The sequence below is a fragment of the Musca domestica genome, unplaced genomic scaffold (genome assembly GCF_030504385.1).
Source record: "Musca domestica strain aabys unplaced genomic scaffold, Musca_domestica.polishedcontigs.V.1.1 17, whole genome shotgun sequence".
Classification (NCBI taxonomy): Eukaryota; Metazoa; Arthropoda; class Insecta; order Diptera; family Muscidae; genus Musca; species Musca domestica.
In genome coordinates, this window is record NW_026712230.1 from 6,639,786 (window position 1) to 6,652,236 (window position 12,451).

Sequence of the window (12,451 nt, forward strand, 5' to 3'; positions counted from 1 at the left end):
ATGAGCTGTCACTGGAATAATTTTAACAGCTGTCGGATGAGTGGCTTTGAAATGACAGCAGTCTGAAGTTAGTTGCAGTTTTTTCATCTCATTCATCTCTCTATGTTTAGAGGTGTTACAAACAAATGTTTAGAGGTGTTACAAACGGTTCAGACATAGCTATAGCTCCCATATATATGTTTAATCCGAATTGGTGTTTAAGTCCCTCACATTCGTAATGTGCATTAACAACAATGATATTTGGTACCAGATATCTTATGAAGCTCGGAAATACCTTTGGAAAATTTTATCAAGAACGGGTAAGATTTTCATTTAGCTCCCATATATATCCTTAATCCGATTTCAGGTTTATTGTGCAAATAATGGCTAATATCAGCCCAAATGAATTTCGGGACGTACATTTCCATTTTGTGGAACTCCAGTAGGTCAGGTCAAGTTCGAAGATGGGCTATATAGGTCCACGATATCGCATAGCCCCCATATAACGGTACCCCCGATATTCGGTATTTTGATGATGTTAGCCACATTTTTCAATGGAATTGTCTGAAAATCCACGAAAGTAGTTCCTTGTGGGCACTTTATACCTCGACAGAGAATTATCTATATAGGTCCACAATATCGTACATCCCCCATATAACGGTACCCCCTGATATTCGGTATTTTGATGATTTTACCCACATTTTTCAACGGAATTGTCTGAAAATCCACACAAGGAGTTCCTTGTAAGTACTTTATACCTCGGTAGAGAATTACCTATATTGGTCCACAATATCGTACATCCCCCATATAACGGTACCCCCCGATATTCGGTATTTTGATGATTTTACCCACATTTTCCAACGGAATTGTCTGAAAATCAACATAAGGAGTTCCTTGTCGGTACTTTATACCTCGGCAGAGAATTATCTATATGGGTCCACAATATCGTATAGTCCCCATATAACGGTAACCCCGATATTCGGTATTTTGATGATATTAGCCACATTTTTCAATGGAATTGTCTGAAAATCCACACAAGGAGTTCCTTGTGGGTACTTTATACCTCGGCAGAGAAATGTCCATACAGGTCCACGATATCGTATAGCCCCCATGTAACGGTACCCCCGATATTCGGTATTTTGATGATTTTATCCACATTTTTCAATGGAATTGTCTGAAATTCCACAAAAGGAGTCCCTTGTGGGCATTTTACCTCCTCAAAAAGAATTGTCTATATAGGTCCACGATATTCGGTATTTTGATGATGTTAGCCACGCTTTTCAATGGAATTGTCTTAAAATCAACACAAGTAGTTCCTTGTGAGTACTTCACCCCCTGAGAGAGAATTGTCTATACAGGTCCATGATATCGTATAGCTCCCATGTAACCGTACCCCCGATATTCGGTATTTTGATGTTTTTGGCCATATTTTCCAATCGTATTGTCTGAAAATCCACACACCGAGTTCTTTGTGAGCACTTTACCCCTGAAACGGAATTGTTTATATAGGTCCACAATATCGTATATCCCCCATATAACGGTACTCCCCTGTATTCGGTATTTTGATGATTTTAGCCAATTTTTCCAATGGAATTATCTGAAAATCCATACAAGGTGTTCCTTGTGAGTACTTTACACGCAGACATAGATTTGTCTTTATAGGTCCACAATATCGTATATCCCCCCATATATCGGCACCTTCCTATATTAGATATTTTTTATTGGATTTTATTTTTTTGAAAATTTTCTAATTCGTTCCAAATGGTGGAGGGTATTCAAAGTTCGGCCCGGCCGAACTTACTGCTTTTTTACTTGTTTAATATTATCCTTCGCCTGCACTCTATGGCTATGTTATTCGGTATAAAAGATTAAAATGTTTTCGTCAAATTTAGTGAAAATTGATTCAGAATTGAATATACCTCCCATATATAAGTTCCATCTGAAACCAAACTATAACTAATCCAAATGTTGATTGGTGTATGTTGATTGGTATGATCTACTTCAAAAAATTCTTTTGTTACGGGAGCTCTACTAAATATGCATAGTGGTGTAGAGTATCAATTAGCCGGGCCCGCCCGACGTTTGACTTTTCCTTACTGGTTTATTGTTATATATTAACATAGATTCCATTAATTGTTAGCGTCAATATTTTTGTCATGTGCTAAAACAGTCCATTTTATCGGAAAATATTAAATCTGAGAAATACAACCATCATTTTCGCTCTACAAAATAGTAACCCTTTGCTTCAGTTGTGTTAAATTTTTGCAACATTTGGCAGCAACATATGTTTCATGCAATTTGACATTTAAGCAATAAATTAATTACCAATTGGAATACCAAACACGGATGTACCTCCAATTTCAATGAAATATGGAAGGTGTGACGGAATTTGCTGTAAATGTAAATTTTGTAAAATTATATTGAAATCGTTTCAGATTGGAATATGATTTTATTAAGAAGCATTGACCCACAACGCCTTTGTAATGGTATAAGGCTATCAGTAAACAAGTAAAAAAAGCTGTAAGTTCGGCCGGGCCTGCACAGACAATCTATTGCCATAGGCTGTAGTATGCATTACGAACTTCAAATACCAAATTTGAATCAATTCTGGCGAATAATGTCTCTAAAATCATCAAAGTACCGAATATCGGTAAAAATTGAGTAAAATTTTATCATTTGGAAGCTAAAGTGATTTTCACAGACTGACAGACGGATAGACGGACGGACATCGCTAAATCGACTTAGAATTTTATGATCAAGATCAAGAATAAATATACTTTGTGGGGTCTAAAATGTATATTTCGAGGTGTTACAAACAGAATGACAAACTTAATATACCATCCATACTATGGTGGAGAGTATAAAAACTACACAAAAATTTGATTGAGGGTATGATTCACGTTCACGCGTTGGAAGACCGAGCTATTTGTTTGTTTACGCATTAAAGTATTACAATAATAACGTTTTTAAAATTTTTGAATTTGTTTTATTTATATTTTTTAACCAACGAAAGGAGTAGCGAAGGGCGCCGAGTTCAGCTAGTATACATATATAAGGAGTAGTGAAATAACTGATTGACTGGCTGAGAATCATCGCCCAGACGAGACGGCTGAAACTAGAATCTTGAACTTTTGCACGAGGGTCAGTCTTGGTGCTAGGGCGTGTGCAGGCAGGGTGTTTCGAAATTTGTACTTCAAGGATACGAAAATTACTCAAAATTTAATATTTGTATTGAACAAACGGAAGTACGTAGAATTCTAAAATTTAAAATAAACGGAAAGAGCTAAAAACTTGAAGGTGGAATATTTTAGGAAATGTGTACTAAGAGTGCGAAATGTACTAAATGGTACTAAATTTGGTACAGTTGGAATTTTGAAATTTTGTATTGGAGACCCATGTCGGCATTAGGTTTGCCATAAAGAGGTGTTTTTGGTACAATTTGGTATTGGCGAACAGATAGTGCTTGAAATCTGAAATTTGGTTCATGCGGAGGTGGTTTCAGACTACTAATTGTAATTAGTTGATCTAGCTTTACTAAATTTGATGTTGGGTGAAGTAATTGAGCTGGAATTCGGAAACTTGATATCAATGTTGGTGTCTGTTATTTAGAGAAGAAGATAGTAATGGAATATGTACTATAATTTCACTTAATGGTACTGAATTTGGTAATGATACAGAGATGAAATGCAATAATACAGAGATAAAATCCTGAAATTTAATATAAGGGTCACTTTTGGTAATTTAGGTTGATATGTGGAGATTGTTTGGAAAGTGCGTACTACGGATTTTGGAAAGGCAACTAAATGCTAGTGAATTTAGTTTTGGGTGTAGGGATAGAGCTGGAATCCTGCAATTTAATATGAATGTCATTGTTGGTGTCTTTAGTTAAGAAAAGGAGCTAGTTTTGGATAGGTGTACTATAATTGTGCGGAAATTGCTGAATAGTACTATATTTGGTATAAGGTGCAGGGACGGTGCTGAGACTGTGAGATAACTATTTTTTAGTCTAGGATTGAGATATTTGCAACTGGGTACCAAATGACATCGAATGGGCAATTGGGTGATATTCAGGTCTATGTTGGTCTCTGAAGTTGAAATTAGAAGGTGGTCTTTCAAATGCGTACAATAATTGATGAAACCTACTAAATGCTACTAATTTTGGATCTCTGTTGGTATCTTGGATAGAGAGATGTAGATGGTTTTGGATATGCGTTCTAAATATTACTAAATTGAGTAGTGGGGGAAGCGATAGGGCTGGAATGCCAAAATTTGATACTGATGTCACTCTTGATTTCTAGGGCTTACATATGAAGGCGTTATCCTCCTAGGAAAGCTTCAAAATGGAAGATCTTAAAAACATTTTGGTGAAAAAGGGTAACTTGTTTCTTATTATTCCTCCGAAAAAAGGAAAACTTGAACAATAAATAAAACCCTGAAGGTCTGAAAATTTGGTAGGTTGTATGATTAAAAACTTTTGTTAAACTGTTCGAATTGTGAATTTGGAGTATTAAAAACAGTAAAGAAAGTCTTCAAATCAGGCGGGACGACTTTATGATACCCTACACCACTTTGCTAATTTAGTAGAGCTCCGCATAACAATTAAAAGTTTTTATGGGAGAATTCAATAGCCTGTATGAGCTATGATGATAATTATAATTTAAAGTTCAAAAGACTAAATATGCCGAAACACTTGTATCTTTTAAATTCGGACTTGTATTGCCCATTTGAAATATATGGGAGCTATATCCAAATCTGAACCGATCTTGATAAAATTTGGCAAAAATATTTTTGAGCTGTATTTCATAAATTTCCCTGAATATCGTTGTTACGGACTGCATATTACGGCTGTGGGTAATAAATATAACTATATCAGAACTATATCTTCACCAAATTTGACATACTAGCTTCTACACTCAATTCGGTCGTAAGTGCCAAATTTCATCCCATTTGAACAAGTATTAGTTTGGTGCACAATAAAAGGTTAATCGAACGAAGTTATATATGGGAGATATATCCAAATCCGAACCGATCTCGATAAAATTTAGCAAAGATATTTCTGAGCTGTATTTGATATATTTCCCAAAATATTGTTGTTACAGAGTGCATATTACGGCTGCGGAGGACTAAAATAACAAATCGGATGAACAATATATATTGGAGCTATAGCTATATCTGAACCGATTTCGATCAAATTTGGCATACTTATTTTCAGGCCTAATTTGGTTGTATGTGCAAAATTCCATACTATTCGGGCTGATATTACACGTTTGCACAATAAAAGGTAAATCGGACGATTTCAATAGGGTTCGTCCTTGGGCCAAACAAACGATTTGTGCAAAATTTCATCTGGATCGGGTAATAAATGCGAAATGTATTTTGTTCGCAAAAAAAAAAAAAAATGGACAGACGGACGGACATGTATAAATCGACTCAGAATGTGATTCTATGCAGATCATCAAAAGGAACTATGGGTCTATCTGGTTTCCTTTTGCCTGTGACAAACAAATGCACAAAGACATAATACTCTGTCCACCTTGTAGTGTAGGGTATAAATACCTAACACAAACTGTTGGAACGAATCAAAAATTTTAAGGTAGATTTTTCGATGATGAAGTAAAGGGTAATTGCTAGCAACACGTAAGGGAAATCTATGTCTGAACATATTTTAATAAAATTTTACAGAGCCATTTCTAGGGTTTATATGATGTTTGATACAGATAGCTTTCAGATAGCATTCGACTGTCATCGACTGGAACACCGCATTTGACCACATTCGACGGACTTCCTTCTGTGGTAAATTCATCTGATTTGGTCAATAAACGGCCGAGGATATGTATCGTAGATACAGTGTGAAATGAAAAACTACAACAAACTTCAGACTGCTGTCATTGTCCGACAGCCGTTAAAATTATTCCAGTGACAGATCATTATATTATTTACAAGCGTACAAATGTATTTTGGTGAGAATTTTCCAGAAAAAAAGTTATTCGTGATGGAATTCATAAGCGATAGTGTGATTTCTTTATATTTGGCTGGAAAAACCACAAGTGGCTATCTTTAGAGCACCCCAGCATTTAAATAAGAATAAATCTTTTGTGTCTCGCACCATCGCTAGTTATCATGATACTGGTAGCGTAGCCCGACGTCAAGAAAGTGGACTGAAGAAAACAGCAACATCAGTAGAAATGGTTCGAAAAGTAAAGAAACGACTTGATCGAAACCCTCGTCACAGTGGCCGAAAAATGGATCGGCAAATATTAAAAAATGAGCTCGTGGAAAAGCCATTGAAATTCCAAAAAGTGCAAGAACTTACACAGCAACAGAAAGAAAATAGACTCGATAGAGCTAAAGCGTTGCTTCGCTGGCAGAAAGTAGTGAACTCCCGAATTTGGTTTTCTTCGATGAGAAAACATTAGTTGTCCACTTTGTAAACAAACAAAATGCTCGTTTTTTCTTGCCAAGCCGAAAATGTGCATCTTCGGTTGGCCACCAGAACTCAAGCGCCGGCCGTTGTGATGGTTGTGGGCCGCCATAACTGCCGATGGTCGCTCTCCGCTCATATTAATCGACCGTGGCATCAGAATAAATGCCGAAAATTATTGCGAAAATATTCTGGAGGGTGTATTAAAGCCTTGGGCACGCAAACTCTATTTAATTGTACCATCGAGTGATTTTAGCCACATTTTCAAAGGTAGTATTTCAAAATTGGTATTTTGAATTTGCAATATATGCCGATCACTGTATTAAACACTTGTCTTTATAGATCCTTTTTTTCGGGGAAAAATGATCGAAAGACTCTGACTACCTGCTTGCGCAAGGTGTGCGAGAATTTAGCACGCTAAAATAACCCCTTTATTCTGACCCACGATCCCTATGGTACCCCCGTAAAAGCATATCGTCGTAGGGTGGGAATGTTTTAAACAACACTGTTATTTATAACATTTTTTCTCGTATATACTTTTTTACGAAGATCAATAATTACTTAATTAATTATTCACAGAAATGATCCCAGTTCTCCAAAGAGATCAGCATTAGGTTAAAAGGTTAGGTTAAAGGATGCGCGGTTGTGAAAAACAACCACTCCACTCGGAGACCTTTTGGTCCATTGTGTTAACTGTGTTGATATCAGCATTAACTCTATTTTATTACCTATTTTATTACATGCCGTTCTACGTTCTCTCTCTCACTCGAAGAATTGTCCAGACCAAATCGGTATAGGTAGGACCTGAAGCATCCATGTCCTGATAGAAAGTGGGTGAGATAAAAGTTTAAATAACCATGTCTCCTATTTAACCACGTTCCTACATTTGGTATCAGAGAATACATCCATACCGCAAATACCTTTTGCGGATGCTGCACACCTATTTTGCCACTCAATAATGCTCTGATTTCTGCCAACATCAGACAAGTTTTCATTTTCAAGCGTATCTTTTGACATGTATATAAATTCACACTCTTTTGCTAATATAAGATGTATCCTATCGATCGTCACATTTTAGCGTCTTTCAAATTCCTTTAAGTTTTTCGTAAAGGGTTTTTATAAAATAAATGCTTTTTTAAATATTTAAATATTTAAGGGAAAACCCAATTTTTTTTAAAAATGAACTTATCCGTCACTTAATTAATTTTTTTCAGGTTTTATGGGGCAAAACTGCTACTTGATACACTGAACTCCACAAAATAACTGGAAAGAAATCAAAATCCTGGGATTACAATTAAGCTCTGTAAATCATATTTGGATTTTGTAAAATCAAAAACCTGTTCCCTTTCTTTTTTTGTGATTTACAGCACTTGTTAACTGAATCAAGTATGTGCGATGTCAACTTGCTGAGAAAGCTGAAATAACTTGACAAATATTGGGCTCAATTCACATTTATATAAAAGAAATCTATCACAGAAATATGTTAACGAAAGCAGTTGTTAACACTCCGACTCCAGAATCAATTCCAGCTCGAATCTGGCAACAAAAGCTTGGAAAACTACTAAATTAAAAAAAATGATCAGCCCAACGAAAGCAATACAAAAACCAGTCAGTTTCCCGACAGATATGTCTACATGAAAAGCTTTTGGAAATTGTTAAACAAATTCATAAAATTTTTTGCTGAAGTCTTTGAAACCCTTTATAATTTTTAACAGGATTACCCGAAAACCAAAAATGAAGGAAAACCTTCTTTAAAAAAAGTTGTTAAGTAGAAGGCCTTGATAAATTAATACTTAGTCGAAAAGTCTATGAAATATTTAAAACAAGTAAACAAAGGCTATAGTCGTGCTATATAAAACAAGTCTATCAAAGGCTATAGTCGTGCGGGGCCGACCATGTGATACCCTACAATACTACAATATGTTAGAAACCCTCTTATGTCCAAATCCATTTTGGAAGATTTTGCTTTTGAAATTATGTCATACAGCTCTGTCCAGTTATTACCCTTTACATTTTGACCAGGGACATTTGACCAATATTTACGCACTCCGTCGTGTTGTTAGTTGTTGTGGTCCATTTTACAGCTACATATAATCCAATGGTCATGCAAAATATTAAAATTCTTCCCTGTTCTTAACTCTCGTCTCAGCCGTGTCGATTGGCTTCAATTGTGTGATCAGGAAATTTTTTCTGTTTTTGGTTCATTTGCGAACATCACCAAAAGCAATAGATCCCTCTGGGTCTCCAAACTTAGGCTCATATATATGATTTGCTTGTCTACGATATTTGGCCATATTCGTATTCGAAATCAGCATAAACCAGTAAGGAAAGCTCAAAAGTCGGGCGGGGCCGACTATATGATACCCTACACCACTATGCATATTTAGTAGAGCTCTCATAAAAAGGTTTATACAGGGCATTTCAGTGCTCTATGAGATATTTGGTACAAAATCAAAATCTATCTAATTCTATCGTGCATTTTACGAACTATAGCTATCTCTGAACCGGTTTTCTCCAAATTTGACGTATTAGCTTCTAGACTGAATTCGGTCTTATGGGTGATTTGGGCTGATATTGACCATTTGATGCACAATTAACACGAAATCGGATGAAGATATATATGGGAGGCATATCCAAATCGGAACAGATTTTAATAAAATTAAAATCAACTAATTTTGGGCTTTATCTGATATCTGGTACCAAATATCATTGAGGGACTTAAAGACCAAATCGGATGAAAGATATAGATGGGAGCTATAGCTATATCTGAACCGATTTTTACTATAATTGGTGTACTTGCTTCTAAGCTGGTTTCGGTCGGATTTGCCAAAATTGATGCTATAACGGCCATTTGGTGGTCAATCACCCGAAATCGGATGAAGATATATATGGGAGCTATATCCAAATCTGAACCGATTTCGATAAAATTTAAAACAGCTATTCCTGTGCTCCATGTAATACCTGGTACCAAATATCACGGTTGTGGAGTGAATATTACGAATGTAAGGGACTAAAACACTAAATCGGATGAAACATATATATGGTTGCTATATCTATATCTGAACCGATTTTCACTAAATTTGATAAACTTGCTTCTGGGCTGAATTTGGTCCGATGTACTAAAATTCAGTCCATTTGGACTTATATCGGCCATTTGGTGCACAATTAACCCGAAATCGGATGAAGATATATATGGGAGCTATATCCAAATCTGAACCGATTTCGATAAAATTACAAACAGCTATTTCTGGGCTGTATCTTATATCTGGTACCAAATATCATTCTTGTGGAGTGCATATTACGAATGTGAGAGGCTTAAACACCAAATCGGATAAATCATATATATGGGAGCTATAGCTGTTTCTAAACCGATTTTCTCCAAATTTGTTGTATTTACTTTAAGGCTAATCTCGGTCACATGTGCCAAAATTTGGGCCATTTGGGCTGATATTGGCCATTTGGTGGTCAATTAACCCGAAATCGGATGAAGATATACATGGGAACCGATTTCGATAAAATTTAAAACAGCTATTTCTGTGCTCCATCTAATACCTGGTACCAAATATCACGGTTGTGGAGTGAATAGTAGGAATGTGAGGGACTTAAAGATCAAATCGGATGAAAGATATATATGGGAGCTATAGCTATATCTGAACCGATTTTCTCCAAATTTGATATACTTGCTTCTAGGCCGAACTCGGTTGGGTGTGCCAAAATTCAGGTAATTTGGACTGATAGTGGACATTTGGTGCACATTTAACCCGAAATCGGATGAGGATATATATGGGAGCTATATCTAAATTTGATCCGATTCTCACCAATTTCAATAGGGTTCGTCCTTGGGCCAAAAAAATATTGTTTGGAAAATTTCATCTCAATCGGATAATAAATGCGACCTGCATTTTGTTCACAAGAATACATGGACAGACGGACTGACATCATAAATCGACTTAGAAAGTGATTCTATGAAGGTTCTCAAAAGTAACTATGGGTCTATCTCGTTTCCTTCTCCATGTTACAAACAAATGCACAAAGACATAATACCCTTACCACTATGTGGTGTAGGGTATAAAAATCCAGAACTTCGCATCTTGTGTATTTTGTATATCGCCTGTTAGTAATGTTCTACTCGCTGTCCTAAACTCTAACTTCATGCGAGATTTCGTGTCCTTTGGTTTCTATTTGTGACCTTTATAATGGCTGCAAAATGAGGAATATTTTTAGTTGTTGGTCCATTTCAACCCCAAAATATATTGCGGACATCTTTGAAAACAATAAGCCTAGCACTTCTGAGCCTTACCTTGCCCTTTTGAGAATTTTCGTGAGAATCGAACGATAATTGCAATCTATATATAACCACAACCTGTGTTGTAAGGTGAGAAAATATTACAAAATGTACACCTCATTAAATTTGAAAAAATCGCATGCGATAAAAAATATGAAAAAAATTAAAAAATGTCAAAATACCACAAAATGTATATTAACATCATTATTGGCATATTTATATGCGATTTTTCTAGATTTTATTCTTTTATGCCAGGACGGACAAAATTGACAAAATTTGTCAAAATCGATCCAGCCATTCTTGAGATATAAGCATTTTAGCTAACATCCCCTTCCCCCTTATACATACATTGTATATATTTCGTCATATATATCCTATATATTTACTATCGGCATCTACGTAACGGTCAGAATTGACCTGTTCGTCTATTTGTGATTTCGCCGGAACAAAGATAATCGCGGTTTAATGGAAAATTTGACTTTTATTTAACACAAATGTTATAGTCTATTTCACCCACTAAATATTAGCCTATGACCATCAAAATTGGAAAGCTTCTGCCCTTAAGCTCTAGCCCCATGCTAATTTCCGCGTCGATTGGTAAATAATTGCGACCTGTAGAGCAAATGAAAAATCAGGAAATTTTTCAGTTTTTGGTCCATTTCAACCCCTAAATATTATGCGATCATCTCCAAAAGCAATAGGGTTCTATTCTGACCATAAACCCACCTCCATTTTCAATTTCGTGAGGATCGGACCATAATTGCGACCTGTAGAGTGATTACAAACTAACATGGACAGACGGACGGACATACATAGCTAGATCGACTCAGCTCGGCGAGATAGGAAGATCCATATATACTTTCCTATGTGGGAAACCAATATTTCGAGGTGTTACATAATTTTTGGCCCAATCAAACTTACACATAGTGTTGTAGGGTATAAAAAGATTCTTACTTAAGAAGCATTTAAATAACCCCAAAAAACTTGTCAAGAATTCCTTGAAAAAAAGTGATTTTATTTTCAAGAATTCAGACAGCGCAAGAATTCGTTACGGAACCACACAGAAACTAACAAATCACTCAAAAACTAAGAAAATCGTATCAGACTCGCTCTACGAATAGGAAATATTGAAAATGATGACCTGCACAATTTATTCTGGAGAGATTTCTCTCCAAAGCACCACTTAAAAAGACAATATCAATTTAAATGATTTTTCATTTGCAAAATATATTTCCTTTTTCTTTTTTGAAAATTTATTGTTCAACATTGGGGTGGTAACCGTGTTCATCGGCGGTGTAGGTAACCTTAACGTGTTTGCCCTCCTTGGAGACATATTCGTATTCACCCTTGACGAGCCAGTTGTCCTTATCTTGCAAATGACCTTCCTGTTCGGCACGGATGTGGTTGGTCAATTCGACGCCATATTTGAAATCTTCAGGATTGACTTCGGAGTATTCCTTGACAACTTCAGCTTCTTCGTTGGCATAAGCGAAAGCCAAAAGACAGGCAAGGAGGACAATCTGAGAGATGAAAAATTAAGAAAGAATATCATGTTAGATGTGCCCGTCAAACTAGAATAATACATTAAATGTGAAGAGATTCTTACGGTGAATTTCATTTTGTATTGAATTGAGTTTAGCTACTGAGAAAGAACTACTGATTCACAATGGATAATGTTCTTTTATATGATTTTGTATTTCGGTTCAGTATAACATTTCGAATGATTGGCTATAACATCTGGTCGAACAAGAATAGTAGCAGTCGGG

The 12,451-nt window shown here is 35.9% G+C and overlaps 1 protein-coding gene across 1 annotated transcript; it reads right to left on the reverse strand.

The window, feature by feature from the left end:
• Nucleotides 1-11,892: 11,892 nt before the first annotated feature.
• LOC131801603 (larval cuticle protein 9-like) lies at nt 11,893-12,451 on the reverse strand. The gene is made up of 2 exons (XM_059120418.1): nt 12,292-12,451; nt 11,893-12,205 (listed from the first exon to the last, which is right to left on the reverse strand). The coding sequence occupies exons 1-2, from the start codon at nt 12,301-12,303 to the stop codon at nt 11,939-11,941; spliced, it is 279 nt and encodes a 92-aa protein (XP_058976401.1). The 5' UTR covers nt 12,304-12,451; the 3' UTR covers nt 11,893-11,938.